Source organism: Sarcophilus harrisii, chromosome X, assembly GCF_902635505.1.
Source record: "Sarcophilus harrisii chromosome X, mSarHar1.11, whole genome shotgun sequence".
In the NCBI taxonomy this organism is placed as follows: Eukaryota; Metazoa; Chordata; class Mammalia; order Dasyuromorphia; family Dasyuridae; genus Sarcophilus; species Sarcophilus harrisii.
This window is the reverse complement of record NC_045432.1, coordinates 9817576-9840366: the sequence shown is the minus strand read 5'-3', so window position 1 is coordinate 9840366 and position 22791 is coordinate 9817576. Positions and strand designations below refer to the sequence as shown.

At 47.1% G+C, this 22791-nt stretch overlaps 1 protein-coding gene across 1 annotated transcript in view; it reads right to left on the bottom strand.

Moving 5' to 3' along the window:
* Window positions 1-1238: 1238 nt before the first annotated feature.
* LOC111721579 (vascular endothelial growth factor receptor kdr-like) overlaps window positions 1239-22791 on the bottom strand; it is a 181784-nt gene continuing 160231 nt past the window's right edge. The window contains exons 25-30 of the mRNA XM_031944963.1: window positions 22138-22237; window positions 20743-20848; window positions 18354-18469; window positions 14937-15018; window positions 13070-13155; window positions 1239-6073 (exon numbers count right to left, since the gene is read on the bottom strand). Coding sequence (XP_031800823.1) covers window positions 5860-6073; window positions 13070-13155; window positions 14937-15018; window positions 18354-18469; window positions 20743-20848; window positions 22138-22237 — 704 coding nt within the window. The 3' untranslated portion in view covers window positions 1239-5859. The remainder of the gene's footprint in view (window positions 6074-13069; window positions 13156-14936; window positions 15019-18353; window positions 18470-20742; window positions 20849-22137; window positions 22238-22791) is intronic.

Sequence of the window (22791 nt, the reverse complement as noted above, 5' to 3'; positions counted from 1 at the left end):
GTTCTCCTTCCCAGGTTTCAGTTTCCTTCTCTGTAATAACATTTCTATAGTATTTTCAAGTTTGGAAATCACTTTACATATAGTAATTATCTCATTTAATCCTCTCTACAGTCTTGGGAAGTAGGTACTGTTATTAACCTTATTTGCCAGGATGAGAAAGATGACCTGCCTGGGGTCACCCAGGTAGTGTCTGAGGCTGGATTTGAACTCAATCCCTTTTCAGTTCTGACCCAGAGATCTCCTAGAGCTTCCTTCCTACTCTGAAGTCCCATGATTACATAAACATATTACCCTTAGCTATCTAGTTCATTCTTCTGCCATAATTCAGTTGCAAAGTCCATTTTTTTCAAACTGCCGGTGTTGGGAATTGCACCCGTTTTGGTCTCACAAAACTCATCTAGGTCGTGGCTTCTTAAACTTTTTCCCCTCACGATCCCTTTTTGTCCGAGAAATTTTGACATGATCCCAGGTATACAGGTACAGAAAGTAGGTATGCAAATCAAACATTTATCAACACTAAATCATTGTTTCATTTTGTGATCTCCACATTCAGCTATGAAACTCCTTATGGTGTTGTGACTCACAGTTAAAGAAGCTGGGGTCTAGATGCTCCTTTCATGTAACCTTAAACATTTGTTGGACCCCACTGCCATTTTAAATCCTCTAGCTGGTTTCAGTGGGAAGGCTGGGGTGAGAGGGACAGAAACACTAGAATTGGAATGTGGAACCAGGGTCTGCATACTTATTCTCCCACTAACTTTAGGGTGACCTGGCCTTTTATTTTTCTTGTCAAGTTGGAATGGAAGTAGATCTTTCCCAAGGTTCCTTTTTGTTCTCTTGCTCAGTTTCCAATGTCTCTTTTGGCTTTGGCATTCTGGGCTCTATATTTAACCCCCAGCCCAAGTCCAAATCTCCCGAGACTCGCTGTGTTCTCATATTCTTGGTCCACTTCGGTCAGTGGGACTCTCATGCCCCAACATGACTTGTACAAAGTTAGAGAAGCCCCACCAAATGTTCAGAGGGGCTGTGTCTGACCTGCGGCTGAGCGTTCCAAGCTCATATCGGTCTGATCAGCCACAGTTGGACACGCTATGACCCGATTCTAACACAACGATGTCATTTTGGAGAACAAAGGACAGCGACCATGCCCCATCAGGCAGTTGGCGGAGATGTAGCAGTCTTAGTAGCTTTCCTTCTGCCAGCCTCTGAACAGAAGCTCACAATAATTAGAAGCCATGGAAGCATAAATAGAAAAGCTTTTATTTGGTTAGTAGGGTACAGTGTCATTTACACTACATGGCTCAGAGGAAATGGGCTGGGGATTTTCTTTGGCGCATGTGTTCTTTAGGCAGCTTAAAGGAAGGCAGGTTTCAGGGAGATTTGTGGCCTCCAGGGTGGTAGTGTAAGAGGGGAAGGGGGAAGGGAAGACTGGTTTCTTTTAGCCCAAGTCAGGGGACTCTCAAGTGGGTCAGACTGGAGCCGACACGCAGCCTTAGTCTGACTTAGGGAGCACCCGGTGGTCCCTGGGTGCTGGAGAATGGGCTTTGGGATGGTGGCAGTATCCCTTGAGTTAAGATGGGTGGAGAGGGTATTAGGTGAGGCACCTTCTTTCCCGAGCCCTGGGATTATCTGGACTCCCTCACCCATGATGCCTCTCCCTTCTCCTCCCTCCCCCCAACACAGCTGAGAGCTCTCTGGTATCTCTTGCAGCGAGCTTTGGAATCTCGAGGCAGGGGTTAAAAGGCGAACACTGTAACAAAAGGATCCCTAACCCCCTTCCAGTTGTTCCTCTCCTGAAGCTGCCCCCCCGAAGTCATGGGGAAGGGAAAACAGGCCCGGATTGCAAGCTAAAGAATTTGTCTTCAAATTCCAGCTCCATTCCTTATTAGCTTTGTGACTGGAAGCCAGCGACTTTCCCTTTTTGGGTCCCTTTCTTCCTCTGTAAAAATGTTTTCTCTAAGGTCTCTTGAAAGCCTTTGATCTTTTGAACTAAAGTGCTCCCCCAGCCAAAGTTTCCATCAGTGTCCTGGTTGGGGGGAGGTGCTATTAGTGAGGCTTTTTCCCCTGGGACTCTGGGAGTGGAGAGCCACCAGCAGGGTAGGGTTGTTCCAGAAAATGATGGGCTACTTGCCGGGGGCTGGGGGAAGGGGAGAGAAGAAACTGGACTAATGTTAGTTTGAATGTATAATGTTTGATTGGAAGGAGGGGTGAAGAGCAGGGGGGTAGGGGGCTCAGGCAGTTCAGACTGAACGGGGGGCAGGGCCATCCATCCACTGGGACTTTGGGAGAGATCCCTGGGGCCTCCCACAAGCAGCCAGTGGGAGAGGGGCAGTGAACTCAGGCTGGTTCAAATGGCAGAGCCCTTCGAAGTGTTGGGAATGGGCTGTCAGGCTACCAAGGGAGAAGATCAGAGGCAAGGAAAGGGGGGAAGCGAGGACTCCCCATCCCTTGACTTGTCTGGGGACCTCAGGAGGCAAAGCCCCTCCTCAGGCTGTGGGATGGGGGCCAGAATCCATCGAGCTTATCTTGATCTATTAGGTGGCCCTGTCCCCGGTGCCAACTGCTTTAAGCCTGGTGCCGGAGGGGGGTTGTTTGCGGAGCTGGAAAGAGCAAGGCGGGTACTGGCCGGCCAGCCAAAGCAGGCCTTCTGCAGACACCAACCTCCATAGAGGCAGCTCTGAACGGAGGAGGGAGGTCATGGGGCTGGTACCCTGAGAAACCACCATCTATCGTCCAACCTCACACCCCGGGGTGGGTCGGCCAGGCGCTGGGAAAGCTGATTCTGAACAACTGTGGCCCGGGTCTCCCGCTAAGTCTGAGATCCTAACGCACTTGGGACCTGATGGGTCTTGTCTTTCCGCCCAATCTGACTATTAAAAGAGGGCTAGGTTACCAGCTGCTTCTCCTAGAGTCAGACAGGAATCCCCCCGAAACCTAAACGTTTAGATTTCTTTGCAATTTGTTGCCGTCTCTCCCATCCTTCCTCCTTCCCCCTTTTTTCTCTTCTCCCACGGGCATTAGTTGCAGCCCAAGGCCACTGTCCCCTTCTGCCTTGGTTCCCCCAAGCGAAGAGCTGTGAATTACTGCTCAAAGGTCCCTTCAAGCATCGGCGAGCCCATCTTTGAAGGGGAGCCTCACGGGACTTGGCTGGCACTTCCAGCTCCTACCTAAGGGCAGTATCACATGTGTGCTTATAGCTATATGGGATCTTACATTCAACTATATACATTGTTGAAAGGCTAGAGTAATCACTTAAATTAAAGACAAACAGAAATATATTAGTATAATAGAAGCTTCAACCTAGTGCTCCTTGGGAAGGAAATGTCTGAGTAGACAGACACAGCAGAACCTTGGGAAGGGTTAGATATCTGCTTAAATATTTGTGAAGAAGAGGGCCAAGTTAGGGGTAGGAGGAGCAAGCCTCTAGGGAGAGAGGTCCTCTGGGGCCAGAGATGGAGGTGGGAATGGGGTGGGTCCTGGGCAAAGGGATGAAGGGGAGGAGAAGGGCAGCCTACACCGTGGGGCCAAGCCAGCAGTTAGGACGACAGATGACTCAGCTCACAGTTGTGGCCACATCACAAACCAGTAAGGGGCCCTAGACATGGTGGGGGTGAACTTCAGAGTGAAGGCCTAAGACACTTTGTTCCATAGTTTTTCAGGGATGTTTCTCTCATCCCCGAGTTGTGTTACAGAAGTCCATCTAAGGAGGCCTCTCGGGGTTTTGTGAGGTTTGCACTTTTTGGCCCATGTGGGGCTCCAGTTCTTGGCCAGGGGGTTGGATGTTTTTAGAGTTCTTTAGTCCCCCTCTGACTCTGGAATGGGATCTTCATCCTCTCCAGGAGAGAGCACACGGGAAGTCTACCTTTAATGCTCATTCTGCATTCCCGAAGGAAACTGATTCAACTGTGCCAACTCTCTTAAGGACCCAGTTCCAAGCAAGGTGGCCGTGACAGAGTGGGTTCTTTTTTGCTTTTAACATTGCTTCTCTGTCTTCCCGTGCCTTTAAAGCTAATCTTGAGAGATACATGGATTTTGAAGGTCCTAGGCTCCCTGTTTCCGTGATGGGGCTGTCCAATAATAATTGTTCTTGGCCCTTGAATATCATGGGGGAGAGGGGGAGGGAAGGCTGCTTTCAACAGGAGAAAATGGAAGCATGGGAAAAAATGGTTGGGCAGAAGTAGACAGAGCACTGGTTCCATCCAGCAGGCATGGGAAGAAAGACCAATTTCTGTCGGGCTCATGACACTTCCCAAGGCTGCCTTGATCTACTCCTCCCATGTGGTCTTTGGTTATTTGGTCTCTAAAATGAGCTCATCTCATTCACAATAGGATTACTGTCCAAGAGAAAGAGAGAGAATCTAGGTATGATTGTCGGGTCATGGTGAGATGTTGGGATATAGGGGACTAGAAATACTAGACGGGCAATTCCCTGGTCCTCCCATGTCGTGCCGTTCTTGGTCCTTTGGAAGGTCAATCTTATGATTAACGGAACAGACATTACTGTCGACTATTGGTCAAGCAATAAAACTTCCAGTTCTCATTTTCCAAGATGGTGGGGGCTCCAGTGGGGCTAGAGCTACTTTTTGCTTCTTCAGTTTTCATATGTGGAAGCATGGAGTTTTCGAGAACTTTCTCTCCCCTTGTCCTTCACCACCTCCCATCAAGCCCTGGATCTGCAGTTGCTAAACCTGCTTTCGAATTCTGCTTTTGTGATTTACTAGCTGGGTGACTTACTAAGGTGAATTAATCTGTCTGCCTTTTTTCTCATGTGCAGGAGAGGCTTAGAATTGGCAATTAATCTAATCATTCAACCGGCAGAATGAGACAAGGTTCTGGGCTCAGTAGATATTTGTTGAAACCAGTGGACTTGGCTGACTTGGCTGGTAAGCTCACGGTCAGCTCTGGCCTCACTGTTGCCCCATACTGTCACATTATGTGTGGAGAGCAATCGACTCAGGGAGAAATTTCCAGAAATCTCAAGCTGCTTGGATCCTCTCCTAAGGGGTCTGGCCAATATCACCAGGTGGAAACAGAAGGACGGGCTTACCGGTTACCCTTTCCTTGGCAGGGGCTTGAGTGTGCCTGGCATATGTGGGCACATGTTTACACACACAACTTTGTCGGGTGCCGTTACAAAGATACAGAATTAGGAACACCCGGAGGACCCAAAGGGAATCATGGGAGCAAGGTGCCCAGACGGCCGTGGAACAGCACGGGGGTCATCCGTTGTCTGGTAGGGCCTATGGAGTGGATGCCAGGGTGGAAAGGTGGAAACGGTTCCTCGGGTCTGTGGAAGATCACCAGTAGCATGAGATAGCCAGGGAAGTGGAGAGGATGGAGCACTGAGGGGAACCATTGACCACACACTGCTCTGACCCTCTCTGTTTGAGCATCTACCACTGAATTCTACCGGGTCCTTGGATGCTGCTGGGGACTAAGAAAGACCTTTTAAGATCTTAGGTATTTTGACTGGGGTGGGGCCGGAGCTCTGCTGACTTGGCCTTCCATTAGGGAGGTCTCACGGTGTGGCCTGGGGGTGGGTGTGTAATGGTTGCAGGGGTGCGTAATGGATGGGGTGGGGGAAGCAGTAGGCAGAAGCTGGAAAAGTGGCAGACTCCCTCTGTGGAGTCTGCTTTGCTGTGTGGTCTGGGAAGCGGGGTCCCCAAAGAAAGAGCAGAGACTTTCCTATAAAGATTGCCCCCTCCCCGTGCCTTTGCTGTCCCTGTGACGGTACAGCTGTGAGAGGCACTTATGATTGATTCTTTTGGAGGCAGGGTAAGAGGAGGGCACTAGGGGAGATGGCAGGTGCTGTGACTCAGGTGGGAAGGGGCTAGATGGAGAGAAAAGGCTGGCCAGAAGTTACACTAGGGAGTCAGAGTAGTGGACCACAGAATTGTAGTCAGGGGGTGGGCTGTGGCACTCGAGGGCTGGATCCAAGGGGAGGAGAATGGAGTCCTCCAGGGCATAGGCCAGAGGGTCATCCTCATGCAGCTGGGCTGGCGCCTGGGGCTTCAGAGCCTCCTTCTCCTCAGACAACAGCACGGATTCATTGCTTCTGCTGCTTGCTCTCAGGCTGTGAAAGAAGAGCAGAAGGTGCTTGAGTACAGTGTGGGGGGGTATGGGCTTTCTTATCTTGGGATGAGATGTGGAGATGAAGGGGCCCGGTCATGAACACTGAGGCCCCACCCATACGAGGAGGCCCCCCCATACAAGGAGGCCCCCCATACGAGGAGGCCCCCCCATACAAGGAGGCCCCCCATACGAGGAGATCCCCCCATACAAGGAGGCCCCCCCCAACACAAAGAGGCCCCAGAGGGCTAAGCAAAAGGCCAAATTTCTTCCTGACAGTGACAGTCTAGCTGGGGATACTTAGCATCGAGGCCAGCTGTAAATTCCTGGGGGTAATTGACAAGGGGACCCCAGCCCAGGACCATGGCTCCTCCTAGCTTGTGTCCCGAGCAGACCCTAGAACTGCATTGTTTCGGTTTTTTCAGCCAAATCTGACTCCATGGCCTCATTTGGGATTTTCATGTAAAAGATATTGGAGTAATTGGCCATTTTCTTCCTCAGCTCATTTGACAGGAGAGGCAAACAAGGTAAAGTGACTTGGCCAGGGTCTCACAGCTAGGAAGCTAGGTCTTCCTGACTCCAGGCCTGGTGCTCTCTCCACTGCAGCAAAACCTAGCTGACCTCGATATCATAGGTAAGAATTCCCCAGGCATGGTCTCTCCCCAGTTTGCGAGGCAGTAGGGAATGCTAGAATGGACCATTCAGAGCCAAAGACCTCGTCTGGAATGCTGCATCTTTCTAACTGTGTGTGACCCTGAAATCCCTCATTGGGTCTGTCTGACCCTAATTCCTTCTCCTTAAAATGGGGTGGGGGCCTGCACTACCAACTTCCCGGGGTCTTCTAGAAAGTGCAGCATCTAGCTAGCTTGATTGGTGCTTCCCGATGCCTGAGAAAAGCTTCTGGCATGAAGGTAGGGGTTGGAGACTAGGGTGTGCTGCTAAATGTTTAACAACTGGGAGGGAAAAAAACGTACACGTGACACTTTTAATATTGAATCTAGACAATCAGCAAAACAATCAGTTGAACCCTGATTGATGGTATTTGCTGATTTCTGGGATTGTATGGACCGGCCCTAGCACCCCTCTCCTCCTTTTCAAAGGGCTGCGATTCTGAAAGGCAACAAAGCTTAAAGAGATGGGGGGCGGGGGGGGGGGGCTGACGGTAGCATTTCAGGCATCTGCCAGCAGGTGGGGATTGAGTCCTTCCTGTTCTCATAGCCTCATAGCCAGGGTGAGATGAAAACATTTGAATTCATTGCCTCAGTTTCCTCCTGAATGAAATGCAGTAGTTGGATTCTCTGGTCCCTAAAGGCCCTTCTCACCATAACATCCCCTAAACTTGACTTCTAGTTGCTACGACCACTATTGGCCGTCGACCTCCTAGATGCTCTGAGCTGTGGCGTCTTGCTGACACGATCCATTATTCTTAAGGGCATCAATGGGACTCTGGGATGCCTCAGGTTTGCCCTCTGTGGTTCCTGGCTGGGCTAGAGGATAAAAGCATTGTTCTCGGGATCAGAGTCTTCTCAGATAAGTGAGGGAGGTCTGGCGACTCTCCCAGCCTGCTCCATGACCTGGCTTGGCTACGGACCTACTGAGGTGTTCGCTGGAAAGTGTACTTGCTGTTCCTTACTAAGCCATTGGGTGCTTTTGAAAGAATGACATTTTCTATCTGCTTTGGCCAAAGTTGGCATCACATTCCCAGGACCTTCCCCTTCCCAATCCACTGAGCAAACTTGGAATCACAGAATCTCAAAGCTGATAGGAGCTTTTGAGATCAATCATCCAATACTCTTTCCCCTACCTTCCCTTTTTACAGAGAAATAAACTGAGGCTCAGAGTGGGGAAAGGAATTTATCCACGGTCCATAGGTCTTTACTGAACAGTTGGGGTTTCTAGAATGACCAAAGGTGTCAAACTTGCAGCCTACCCAGTACAAATGGCACTGGCAAATGCTTAACCAAACAAATGACAATCCAACATGAAATTTTCTAAGTCAATCTGTGGCCTACGGGCCTGTTTATCCTTGAGTTTGAGCCCATTCGTGTAGACTGGCACATCTCATGCCCAGATCTTTGTGATGTGACCTCAATATACAGAGGCTGCAGCTAAAATGATTTTATCCAAGAGCTCTTATCTAACCTAATTGGGGTCAGCTTTGGCCAAGCCCCCTCAAAAACCCCAGCCCCTAATTCTGTATAGACTGTCTCTCTCTCCCTCCGCAACCAGCCGTGATACCCGGCCATCAGATGACGTAGAACACTGGATCCATTGTCTTGCAGATCTGAGTTCAAATTTGTTTTCAGATATTTACTACTAGCTGTGGGCAAGTCACTTCATTGCTGTCTGCCTCAGTTTCCTTATGTGTAAAATGAAGATCATAACAGTACCTACCTCCTGGGATTGTTATAAGGGTCAAATGAAATGATAATCATAAATCACTTTGCACAGAGCCTGGCACATCGTAGGTGCTTTCATCTACAAGGGACCCATTTCAAATAAAGATTGAGTTGAGTGTTGACATCCCCTTTGAAGTGGGTAAAGGAAATCAGGTGGAAAGGAATAGGCACCAAGGCCCAAGTTTCTATGGGGATTAGTGTCCAGGGATACTTAAACCTTCTGGAGAGATCAGAGGTTTCAAGTTGGAAGTGTAGCCCCCTCATTATACAATAGAAACTGAGGCTTGGAAGGGCTAGGTGACTTACCCCCCAATCACACAGATCCCAAGAGGCAATACCAAGATTTAGACCTAGGCCCCTAACACCAATTCAGGGGTAGACTCTAACCCTGGATGTGGAATACAGAAGGAGGGCCCAGGCAGAGCATTAGAAAAAAGGGTACAGTCAGAGTGACCAGTTTAGTGCCAGACAAAGGCAGCTGGCTTTGGGGTCAGGACTGCGGAAAGTTCAAATTTCATCTCTTCCACTGTATGAGAACAGGCAAATGACTTCACCATTCAGTTTGTACCTCTGGGAAATAAGGAAGAAAGTTGAACTTGATGGCTTCTGGGAGCCTCTGATCTGAAAATGGGCACATCACACTGAACTTCAAAGAATCTTTGGGCAGAATCCAGAGATAGGACCATGGGGACTGAATGTGGATGACAACATAGGATTTTCGCTTTTTTGTTATTGTTGCTTGCTTGTTTCTTTGCTCTTAGTTTTTCCCTTTTGATCGGATTTTTCTTGTTCAGCATGATAAATGTGGAAAGATGTTTGGAAGAATTGTATGTGTTTAACCTATACTGACATATTAGGGGGAGGGAGAAAAATATGGAAGGCAAGCTTTTGCAAGGGTGAATGTTGAAAACTATCTTTACATGTATTTTGAAAAATAAAAAGTTATACTGGGAAATGAATGTAAACTGTTTGCATTTTGGTTTTTCTTCCTGGGTTATTTCTGCCTTCTGAATCCAATTCTCCCTGTGCAACAAGAGAATTGTTCGGTTCTGCACACGTATATTGTATCTAGGATATACTGCGACCTATTTAACATGTATAGGACTGCTTGCCATCTGGGGGAGGGGGTGGAGGGAGAGAGGGGAAAAATCGGAACAGAAGTGAGTGCAAGGGATAATGTTGTAAAAAAAAATTATCCTGGCATGGGTTCTATCAATAAAAAGTTATTATAATAAAAAAATAAAGTATAAAAAAAAAGAAAAAGAAAAAGTTATAAAAAGAAAGAAAAGCAATGTAAAATAAAATATATTAATTAAAAATTGGACAGAAAGAGCTCGATCGGGACCCTGGTAATGTGAAGTCACTGTAACTTTCATTGGAATGGGAGAGAGAGGGGAGGAAGGCCGTTCTTGGGCCCACAGGTTCAACATTTCTGCCTGGTATTTCTCATTAATTCTTTATTCTCAGCTGGGTTCCTTATTTACCAGGTAACTATAGTTGGGAAGCAACTAAAGCAGAGTAACTTAAACAAAGGCAGAGGGAATTAAATGGGAGAGAAGGGGCTTCCTCCTGTCTCAGTTTCCCCAGTTAGCTTTGGGAGAAGGGGATGCAGGCTGGGTTGGGGGTGGGCAATGACTGGGGACAATGGGACAGCCGCCCAGGGAGTCAGGGATAGCATGGGCCTGGAAGACAGAGATTCTTCTGCTCCTCCTAGGGCCCTTTATCTCTGCCTCAAGCCTTACTGTGGGTGGGGCATTCTCTCTGATGAGACTGGGACTACCTACCTCCTTTTATTTCAGATTCCAAATTGGGTATCTGGTGAGGGGCAAGGGGATGGGGAAGGGGGGAAGGACGGGCATATACACAGAGCCTAACCTAGTATACAGCTAAGACCCACATTTGCCAGGAGCCTCAGGGCTTTGGGTCCTCAGGAGGGAGAGCTAGGCTAGTCAGCCTTTAATGAGTATTTCAGGAGCCTCTTTTGCAGAAAACATGGATTATGGTGTCTCTCTATTTTTATTCCACTCTCGGCTTGGAGAAACTATGTAGATTCTGTCTTTTTATTGTTTTTTTTCCCTTCCTTCTCTTCCTGTTGTTTTAATTCAGTCATCACTCTAAGAAGCTCTAGCCAAGTAGAAACCCAATCTCCCTTGCGTTCTGATAAGAAGAACAGGGCAGGGACCCTGGAAGGGTCCAGCCTCAAAGTGTTAGAGATCGATACAATTAAGGAAACTAGGGGGCAGTTAGAAAACCCATTTTTGTTTTTGCCAAGAATTCTGGTCCAGATTCAGGAAGGGGGGAGTTGGGGCTGGCCCAGAGGACAGCTTGACCTAGTTAGTGGTACTTGGCCTGGAAGTAGCCTGGCCTGAGCCCTGTGTGGGCTGGTAAATAGGCTGTAGGCTCTGGCAGAGGTCTGGTTTTTAAAAACTCCCGAGAGACGATTGTTACATGGAGAAGTAGCAAGACCGATCCCCAAAGCAGAAAGTTGGGAACATTTTTTGACAGCCAGTGTTTGATAAAGGCCTCATTTCTAAAATATATAGAGGACTGACTCAAATTTAGAAGAATCCACGCCATCCCTCAGTTGACAGATGGTCAAAAGATATGAACAATTTTCAGGTGAAGAAATTAAAGTATTTCTAGTCATATAAAAATGCTCTAGATCACAATTGATTAGAGAAATGCAAATGAATACAACTCTGAGTAGACTGGCTAAGATGATAGGAAAAGACAATGACACTAATGGGACACTAATGCATTGTTCGTGGAGCTGTGAAATGAAAGATCCACCCATTCTGCAGAGCAATTTGGAACTATGCCCAAAGGGCCATAAAACTATGCATCTCCTTCAATCGGGCAGTATCATAGGGGGCTGTTTCTCAAAGATAATAAAAAAGGTAAAAGAACCCAGATGTGCAAAAGATGTTTGTAGCAGCTCTTTTTGGAGTGGCAAGGAATGGAAATTAAGTGGCTGCCCATCAGTCGGAGAATGGCTGAAGAAGTGATGGTATGTGAATGCGATGGAATATTATATTGTTCTGTAAGAAACAATGAGCGGGCTGGTTTCAGAAAAACCTGGAAAGACGTACGTGAACTGATGCTGAGTGAAGCGAGTAGAACCAAGAGAACGTTGTACACGGCAACAAGATATGTGATGATCAACTATGATGGACTTGGCTCTTTTCAGCAATGCGGTCATTCAAGAAAATGCCATCCACATGCAGAGAAAGAACTGTGGAAGCTTTTTCACCTTTTTGTTTGTTTCTTTTCTCATGGGTTGTTCCTCTTTGGTCTGATTTTGCTTGCAGAGGGGGTAGCCTGGCTTTTGCATGGGCTAGTGATAGATTTGACTTCAGAAGCAGGAGTAGCTGGGTTCAAATGCTGCTTCTGACACATATTGGGAATGTTCTTTGTGCCCCTCTAGTATTTAAATTACAGAGCAGGAGCATATCTGCCTTGGAAGGAGTTAGCCCACAGGGAGATACCTAGACTGAGCAAGCCACCAGTCCAATGAAAAAAAGTGGCTAGTGTTGCGCTAGATGTCGGGGATATGCTGGCACAGGCTCCAAACAAGAGGCACAAAGAGGAGGATGCTTCTAGAAGGTGGTAACTTGGACATCTAAGATGAGATGATCGATTTGAAGAGGGGAGGGGCATTTAGAGCTGAGGAGTGAGGGAATGCTTCCCAGAGGAGGTGGCACTTGAATTGGGCCTCAAAGAAAGTCTCAAAGGTAGAGGTGAGGAGAGAGAGCATTCCAGGAAAGCTGCTCTCCTATGCAAAGAAATGGAGGTGGGAAATAGAATGCCAAGTTTGGGAGACAGTGAAAAGCTTGGTTCGCTTCAAGTGTAGAGTGTGCAAAGGAACTAGATAATGTTATAAATGAACGTGAGATGAGAAGAGCTTCCAATGGCAGAGGAAGTATCTTAATCCAGAAGGGAAGGTTGGTTGTGGACTTTGGAATGGTCATTCTGGCAGCTGAGTAGAGACAAGGATGGTCAGGCGGGGGACGGGGAGATCAACTGGGGGGGGGGCTGAAAAGGGAAGAGATAATTTGTTGAGGATTTAGAATGAGCCAAACTTGGCCACTAATTGGATTCTGGGGATGAAACGGAGAAAAGGGCTGACAACTTGAGGCTGTGAATATGGGCCACTGGAAGGCTGCTGGTGCCCTCCATGGAGATAGGAAAGCTAGCAGAAGGGGTGGGATCTGGGGGGAAAGCCGAGTTTTGTTTGGGACGTGTGGTGTTTTGAGATGCCTATGGGGCCATTCAGATGGAGAAGGCAAGTAGGCAGATGATGCTTGAGGAGAGGGATCAGGGCTGGATTGCTAGAGCTGGGAGTCATCCGTGTAGACACAATCGTTGAGCCCATGGGACTCAATGAGGTCAAGTCAGAGAACATTAAGAAAAAAACAGAAAAGGGCCTCAGCCTTGGGGGCCCTCCGGGCTTGGGGAGGGGGGCGTTTATGATAATCCTCAGTCCCTTGCTTCCCGGGTCTCCATTGCATCAGGCTGCCTGCCCCTTTCGGTGGCAATAGTAACAGGATGGGTAAGCCAAAGACATGTCTCTCCTCTAGCCCCTGTGGACCCTTTGTACTCACGCTAATGCCATGAGTCCATATGGCCAGGATCGTGTCTCCAGGCGCTTTATTGAAGGCAGCATCAGCTCTCTCTCCACCTTGTTTTCCTGGACAGAAGCAGGGAGAAGGGTCAACAATTTTAAATGTAACTCAACTCTAATGCCTAAGGCTTGAAGATTAGAAAGGCCATACATTTTTGCTGACTGCTTGCCAAGGCACTGTTGAGGCACGTAAATCAAATATAATTGTTCCTATTTCTAAAGATAAGGGAACGGGCAGCTATGTGCCAGGTCCCCTTCATGTACAGTGTTCTTTACGCTATATCACGCTCCCTCCTTTCTGAGGTCTTACTGGCCGGCAAATAGATCATGAGAACTGATGATGCCTCGGTGGTCTGGTATCCAGAAGAAGATCATAGCTAGCTGTGGGACCCTCGGTGAATTCCTCAACCTCTCTGAACCCATTTCTTGCCTTGTTACAGGGATGAGGGAAGACCCAAAGAAACGACTCAGTTCTATTCTGCTTCCTCTCACACCTACTGCTACTGTATAAATTACTGCCCACCTGGAACACCAGTCAGAGGGTGATGGATGAGCCAACTTAAGAGATGCTTCACCTGAGCCCTGACTTAGATAGTTGGAATCAAAAGTCCTGGGGAGGAATCTCTGTCCATATTAGAGCTTTGTGAGCCTCAGTTTTCTCATCTGTAAAATTGATTGAGGCTTTGCTTTGAGTTGGGCTTGAGGAGGTGGTAGTAGGTAGGGTTGGGGAACATTTCACAGAAGAGGAAGCCTCTGCAATGATTGGCTTCAAAAGAGAGCTGAGAGCCCTTCAACTCGAAATCCATGAGATTGAGTCCAACCTCTTTCTATTAAAGATAAGGAAAGTCAAGTCATTTGTCCAAGATCTCTCCATTCCTATATATCAGAGCTAAAACGGCAGCCAAATCCTTGGATGGCAGAATCCATACCTCAGGTGCAGCTAGGTTGGAGTAGAAATGTACAGAGGGAGGAGAAGAAGGGATGAGATGGGGGAGGAAATGGGCCGATACATAGTCCAGTCTGGAATTCTGTTTCTGACTCTCTCCAAACCAATTCCAATATCATTATCTTCTCCTCCCCATCACTCATCATATTTAGTCTCACTGAATGGCTATAGAATGAACTCAGTGCAAAACCTAAATGTTTGTGGAGTTGAGGTCTACACACACACACACACACACACACACACACACACATATATATATATATACACACACACATATATGAAGTGGTGGTGAGGGCAACTAGGTGGTATGGCAATGGATAGAGCATCAGGCCTAGAGTCAGGAGGGCTTATCCTGAGTAGAAATCTGGCCTTGGGAACCTAGATCCTGGGCAAGTCACTTTACCCTGTTTGCCTCATTTTCCTCATCTATAAAATGAACTGGAGAAGGAAATGGCAAACCCCTCCAGTACCTCTTCCAAGGAAACCCCAAATGGGGTCATGAAGACTAGGACATGATTGCAACAAAACAAAAATGGAAGCAGGCGGAATACAGGGCCTACAGCTTAGAACATGAAAGGGTGCTTCTGTTTGCCTCAGTTATTTCATCCCAATAACATAATATACCTGCTTCCCAAAAGTTGCTACGAGGAATCAAATTAGATCATATTTATAAAGAGCCTGGCAAACTGTAAAGTCCTATAGAAATGTGTGCTTTTAAAATTATTATTAACTCCCTGTTTACACCCTGACTCCCAACTTGCCCCCATTCCTGTTCTCTCTCTTCCCCTTCCCTCTCTCATGTAGCCCTTGAAGGCCCTGAATTCAAGCTCCCTCCTTTTTTCACAAGAGTCTTGGTAATTCTTCGGCATTGTATCAAATGGAGAGAGGAGGAAAAGCTTACCTCGGGCCTGGTCTTCTTGAGTTCCACAAGGATTTCACTGGAAGTCTTGCTGCTCAGGAGGCGCATCTGGGTGCCAAAGGTGCTGTGGGAGAGAGGGAGAATTCAGCCCATTTTGTCATTGCGCCAGAAATTTCTGAGCAGCTTCACAGTAATGTGGGTAATGCTCCACCCTCAGACTTTGCCTTTGGATTCTACTCCCGGACTTTGTTGATAGCCCAGAGAGAACTGCCACCTGAGCTCAAGTCCCATCTGTGGATACCTTCTTTGTGTATGAATGCAGGAGTGTGAGAGTGGAAGACACCTGCTTGGCCCATACCTGAAAGAACTCTCCCTCTAGCTCATCAAAGAGGTGGTCCCCCACTCCTGTTTGAAGATCTCCAAGGAAAACCAACTTCTCACCTCATTCTACCAAGTAACACACCAAATTGCCAGGGGACTTCGCCTGGCACTGAACTGACCTCTGCACCTTCTGCCCCCAACTCCTGGGTCTGTTCAAACAGAACAAAGCAAATCCTTCCTCCCTAGGACAGTATTTCAAACTCAGCTATCAGGCCGTGTCTTCTCTTGTCCAGGGTAAACATCCCCAGATGAGAACCACAGTAGCTTATGCGTGGAGAGGCAGCAGGAAACACCGCACCGGGCACCGACAAGCGAGGGAACATTTCGGCTTTGTTCAGCTGAGAGAGGCCAAAGGCCTGCAATTGAAGAGATGGCCCTCTCTGTAGGGAGAAGAGGCCAGAAGGCAGAGGGGCTGCTTGGAAGACATGCCGCAGAGTAGAATGAAGAGGAATTGACAAGGGATCGAGGCTTCCCTCTCCTCTCTTAGGGGATTGCAAACCACAGTTTAACAAACAGGTCTAGAAGATAGTCTTCAACAACTGGAGGCCAGTTGTCACGGAGGAAATGGGATATCATGGGAATGCAATCTCGCCTCTGATGCTTGTTTCCTGTGTGAGATGTTGGGCAAATCTTTTAACTTTCCTGGTTCTCAGTTTCCTCCCCTATATAATGATGGGTTGCACTTGATCCCTGTCAGCTCTGACTCAATCATATTTACCTTAACTTTTCAAGGCATTGGTCTTTTACTTTTATGGATTCCTGTGCAAACTTTTCCTGTACTTCTGGATCTAGTTGAGCCTCATCTTCTCCAGAAAGTTCTCCCTCCTCCTTCCAACCCACAGTAATCTCTCCCTTCTGGAAATACCTCTGGGGCATCCAAGGCATGTGATTCAAGGCCTTGGCCTTCAATGGTTTTTCCATATGGAAGCAGTAGAAAGATGGGTAGGTTTGGGGATGGAGGACCTTGGTTGAAAGACTGACCCTACAACCTACATGTGCAAAAAAAGTGGTAGCCCTTTTTGTAATGGCTAGAAACTGGAAATTAAATGGATACCCATCAACTGGAGAATGGCTGAATAAGTTATGGTATATGAATCTTATGAAATGTAGTGTTCTTGTTTGGGCTTTCTGAAAGTCTTGGGAGCAGCCTTCCTTTCAGCAGATTAATCACCACAAGAATGGGCAGATGTTAAAGTCCAATTCCTTTATTATGTCCTTCACAATCTAGTTTCTTTGCCTGGGGCTGGGCTAGTTTGCTTGAGACCTTGCAGAGTCTTGGTTTCAGTGGGGGAAGTGCAAGAGGCCAGCCACCAGGAGCCTGACCGAAGATGGAAATGAATCTCTCTCCTTGGCTCCGAGAGCTCGAGCTCCCGCCTCCCGTCCTTTGCCTCTCTGGCTCTCTCTCTGGCTGAGGCTCCCAGCTTATATGCTTTCTTATAATTAGACTATCATAGGTATGAATCTTGTGGAACTATATTAAGTCCTAAGTACATGTGCTGAACTAGAGAACTATTGAGCACCCTGCTAAACTAGATAACCATTGTCTCTATCAATTCCACTGACTAAGCACCTTGTAAGAATCCTTGTTTCAGAGTTCTGGCCCATAACAATGAAATATTATTGTTCTGTAAGGACCAGCAGGATGATTTCAGGCAAATGACCGGCAGGATGATTTCAGAGAGGCCTGAGGACTCACATGAACTGATGCTGAGGGAAGTGAGCAGAACCATGAGATCATTATATACGGCAACAACAAGACTATATGATGATCAATTTTGATGGACGTGGCCTTCTTCAACAGTGAGGACAGTGTAGCTGTCTCCCCTAAGAGAGGGAGAGGAGGCCTCAATCCCTTGCCAATTCCTTTTCATTCTACTCTGCGGCATGTCTTCCAAGCAGCCCCTCTGCCTTCTGGCCTCTTCTTCCTACAGAGAGGGCCATCCCTTCAATTGCAAGCCCTTGGCCTCTCTCAGCTGAACTATTACAAAGCCAAAATGTTCCCCCGCTTGTTGGTGCCCAGTGCGGTGAAGAGGACCACCTACACACAGAGAGAGGACTGTGGGAACCAAGTGTGGACCACAACATAACATTTTCACTCTTTCTCTTGTTGTTTGCTTGCAGTTTTGTTTTACTTCTCAGGTTTTTTCCTTTCTTTCTAGATCCGATTTTTCTTGTACAGAAATATATGTATACATATATTGGATTCAACATATACTTTAACATATATAACATATATTGGACTACCTGCCATCTAGGGGAGGGGGTGGGGGAAGGAGGGGAAAATTTGGAACAGCAGGTTTTGCAAGAGTCAATGTTGAAAAATTACCTATGCATATGTTTTGTAAATAAAAAGCTCTAATAAAATAAATTAAAAAAAAAAAAGAAATACTGACCATATCCCGATACCCAAAACATTTCTCCATTCTCAGCCCCAGGTCATTCCTCTGACAAATGAAGTAGCGAGACCAAATGAATTGTGAGGGCCTGTCCAGCTCTAAATCCAGAGTCTCTGAGCTGGAGAGTGAATGCCCAGAGTGGTCTATACTTTTGTATCCCCCTTACCGGTTGCTCTTACAAGCTAGTGAATATATAGGAATTCAACCAAAACTTGGTGAGGTGAATTGAATGGGGAATGAGAGTAAGGTGATGAAGCTTTATAGCCTTATCTCTGTCACTAACTTTCCTCTCTGAGACTCAGTTTCCTTATCTGTAAAATGAGGCAGTTAAGTTGGATGAATTCTAAATTCTTAGACCATAAAATATTTGAACCAGAAGGGACTTTAGTGATAATTAAAAGGAGCCTTGGACATCCAGTCCAAACTCTTCATTTTATAGATAGATAAACTGAGTCACAGAGCAAGAAAGTTAACACAGGTAGAGAGCAGTTTGTACCCAAGTTCCTGGACTCTTAATATCTCTCAACATGTTTGTGAGGCCTTTCTAGCATTAAGAGTGTAGGAGTTCATCTCCTCTCCTCCCAGCTCTAATTCTTTTATTACTTCTTATGCTAAAATAATCATGAAAAGTCTCCCAGGCTTCAAGGGACAGGAATGGTCACAGTAACCGTATCTTCTTCACCTGTCTTCCTCGGTGCTCTGGTGAGCAGGGTCATTGCTCACATTCTCTTCCATGGGACTGGCCTTGAAGTTGAGCTCTTTGTCAATCATGTTGAAGGGGATGTAGTCTTTTCCTTCCTGTGCAGGCAAAAGAGACATGGCCTAAATTCCAATGCCCCACATCTCTCTGCCTGGCTTTCCTCCCTGGGGCTGCCCTGGGGATCGATGCTATGGCTCCAGGCCTGGTCAGGTTTGAGGGAGGTTGTCCCACAGTTCGCTCCAACAAGGGTCTTGTGGGGCTCAGACACTGACTTGCAATGGCTTAGGAGGGATTGATTAGAACACTAGGGTTTGGTCCCTGTTACTAACCAGTCCCACACTGGACTTCAGTTTCCTCATCTACACAATGCTGCTATTGAACTATAATCTCTTAGCAAACACAGTATGGACTATCAGAGCATTTGGAACAGAAAAGAGAGTATGGAAGTTGGAATGGCAGAACTGGGAGAGACTTTAGAAGGCTTTTTCACATGCTCTATTTTCTATATTCTAAAGCAGGGCTCCTCAAACTTTTAAAACAGGGGCCACTGAGGGACACCTCAGACTGTTGGAAGGACTATAGTAAAAACAAAAACTTTGTTTTGTGGGCCTTTAGATAAAGAAACTTCCTAGCCCTGGGGGAGGGGGATAAACGTCCTCAGCTGCCCCATCTGGCCCACAGCCATAGTTTGAGAACCCCTGTTCTAAGGTCTCTCCTAGCCCTGCCATTCTGTTAGACACTCCCATGTTTGTAGTGAGGTGAGGGGAAGGGAGGGTGGGGGGGGGTCCTTGTCTTAGATTTGGAAAGGGCAGGCAACACCGGCATGGGTGACAAGGATTACAAAGTACTTGGGCCGAGATGAGAAAAAATGAAGGCTCTTTTTTGAGAAAAAAAGATGGGGCCATACCTTGAAGTCTCTTCTATTAGAGATTGAAGAAACCTGGAAGGTCAACCTGTCCAATCCCCTTTATCTTACCGAGAGGCCCAGCAAGGTGAGGTGACTTGTCTGAAGTCACATATGGGATCTCAGGAGCCTATGTCCTCTCCCCTTACTCACTCCCCACGAAGCTGAAAGTCTAAAAATTACCCACTTCATTTGTATAGATGAGCAGAGAAAGGCTCAGAGAAATTGATTGATTTGGCCAGGGTCATGGCTAGGAGGCATAAAGGCAGGTTTTGAACCTTTTCTGCTGACTCTAAACCCATACTAATGAATATAAGGACAACTCTAATAGCACCACCTGGGGGCAGGAGGAGGGAGATAAGAGTCTTCTCCCTTATGAGGCTGGGCATTTGCAATGGAGCCCAAGCCTCCATATGGGGATCCGTAATCTCCTGGGAGAAACAGCTCTGGCTTCAAACAGAAGTGATCATGGGGCGAGATGAAAGAAAAGGCAAGAAGAGGAGGGAGCGGGTGAGGGTGATGAGTGCACAGCTAGTAAACTCCATGGCATGTGAATAAGGCCCATTCCTTGCTTCCAGCCCCACTCAGTTGAGATGAGGACCACCAGCCTATTACTATCTGCAGCATTCACTCCTTCACTCCCTATGTTGTAATTATCCCAGAATTCAGCACCTATTGGGGGCCAGAACTGAGTGGGACGGGAATCTTGTAGGATGATTGCCCTCTGGCTGAAAATGTTTGCAAAGAGAGAAAACTGTGGCCTTTCACACTATTTCTTCATAATTCCCCCCTCTATAGTCTGTCTGTCTGAGATACTCCCCTCTTTTTTTCTCTACCATTCCTCTGCTTTTATTTAATGGAACGGCCAAAACCAGGACACTCACTCTACTTTCCCAGCAAAGTAAAACTCTTCCTTCCATTCTGGTTCTCTCTGTCGCTTTCTCTGTCTCCCCGGTGTGTGTGTGTGTAAGAGTATGCATGGAAATTGAGTTGAGGCAAGAAGAGGTTCATGGTGCCAACTCGGTTCAAGGTTCAGTCACTAGAAAGAGACACAGAGTCCTTTCTCTCAAATATTATGGCAACACACTTGGGTCGGGAAGTGGTTTAGGAGGCAGTGAGGGTTAAGACAGTTGGTTTGACTTGAGCATATCCAGGGCCCCAATCTTGCCAGCTTATGACATGGGAAACTAATTAAAGAGAAGGAGGAAGAGATAAAAGGACTATTGTTACTCCAGAGTGTGGGGCTGCTGTCTCCCTAATTAGCCTCCAGTATGTTTTTTTCTGGTCCTAGGTGTGTGAATCTCATTTTAAAAATGGAATCCCTGCTCCCCTGCAGCTGGCTCCTAGGCCTTCCCACCCCACCCCACTCACCCTTCCCACCTGGATGGCCCCAAGCTGGTTTCTTCCCTGAGGATCACAAGACCCTGTTTGATATAACTGGATCAGGAGTATGGGCTATATACATACCTGCTGAACACTGGCCTGCAGGAGATCCCCAAGGCGCTCAACCAGCTCGGTGAAAGTGGGTCTCTCCATGCATACACCATTCCAGCAATCAAGCATGGTCTCGTAGCTGCAGGTTGGGGAGGAACACCAAGATGGTCACACTAGATAACCTCCTGGTGGCTTGCTTTCTCTTTTGCTGCTATCCCACTTTCAGTCACCCTGAAAACCCCCAGCTCCCAGGCAGCTCTGGGAACCAAAGCATCAAATAGGAGGTTTAGTCACCTCAGTGACTAAAGTAGCAGACAAATGCCCAAGACGAAAGTCATGATAAGCAGCAGAAAGGGATTCAAACTCAGGTCCTCTGAGTAAGGAAGTTGGTTGGTTGCTGTCCGTACTAAGAGGACCAAAATGACATCACTATGTTGGAGTCAAGGTACAGTGTTTCTGTCTATGGCTAATCATATCAATATGAACCCAGAGCAGGCACAAATGGTCTGTATGAATCCTGGATGTGGAGATGTCTCGGGTGGGGGTAGTCCCCTCCTACCTTTCTAGTCTTCATATGCCTTAGTCTCTGAAATGCATGTACTCTTTGGCCTTGTGACACAGTCCTTCTGGCTTCTCCATGAACAAAACTCTGCATCTCTCAGCTCTAGAGATGCTCTAGCTGACCTCTAGGCCTGGAACACTCTCCCTCCTCTGACTCCTGACCTCCTTGGCTTCTTGTAGATCCCAACTAAAGTCCCACTTCCTACAGTAGGAAGCCTTCCCCTATCCCTCTTAATTCCAGGGCCTCCCTTTTGAACATATTTACTATTTATCCCGTATAGAATTTGTTTGTGCATACTTGTTTGCTTGTTGTCTTTCCCACTAGATTGTGAACTCCTTGAGGCCAGGGATTGGCCCATCTTTTGCCTCTTTTTGTAGCTCCGGCACTTTGCACAATGTGTTGTGCTCGACTGATTTCTGATTGATCCTCAGACTCCGAACTCAGTGCCCTTTTTACTCTCCCTTCAAATTGAATGAGGAAATGTTAAATGGGAGTCTGGGCAACTATTGTTAGGCCTTTTTACAATGAGTAATCACTTTTGTGCTTTTGTTTTTACCATTGAGTCTTTACCACACCAGTTCTTCTGAAGAGGAACTGGAACAAATAGGAGATACAGAGCTGGGACCAGAACCTGCCAATGGCCAATGTGACTGCGAATAAGTTACCTTGCCCTCTCCAGGTCTAAGAAATGAGTATCAGGTTAAACTCCTTTATCTTCTAGATGAGAAGCCAAAGGTCCCTTCTCAATCTGGTACTCTTTGATCTTTGAGTCAATTCCCAGGCACTCACTGAGACTTCCCCGAGTGGGCATTTGGGTAGCAAACCCAGCAATTTCAACCTTGGGATCCTTGGCCTAGGGAACTTACATTTCTGGAGTCGAATACTCGGGGGATTTCATTCGGCTGCCTTCCTTGAGTCTTAGGCAAAAATCCTCATCTATTTGCACCCCTGGGTACGGTGAAGCACCTGTGGAAGACAAAGACATTTCAGATTCAGATATTTCGCTACCGTCCCAAGAGATGCAGAGCAGGTCTTAGAAACCTCAGCGAACTGCTGAGGGAGCGCAGCCTTTAGGAATGGGGTACTTCTGAAGGAGGTGACTTGTATCCCAGTCAGCCGGAGCCAAGAGACTTTGGCCCAGAGCCTTGACTCTGATGATCATTAACACTCAAGACAGATAACAAGCCAGCAAAAAAAAAGTGTGACATTGTATTTGGATTTAGGAATCTGGAAGCCTAACTCCTAGTTATTGTGAGGATCAAATAAGATAATATTTGCAAAGTGATTAACAATATGCCTGGAATATAGTAGGCACTTAAACAAATGCTTCTTTCCTCCCAGTCATTTTTCCTCCTCAGATCTGTAGAGATGGTGGATGTGACGGCCTTGGAGGCCCCTTCCAGCTTGCCATCCCATGACTAGATAATTTTGGAAGTGCATCCCAGTTGATGAAAACAGTTTCCTGATGTCGTACTGCTTCTGAAAGCTTGGGATCTCAGCGATTCAGCTACTATCTTTTC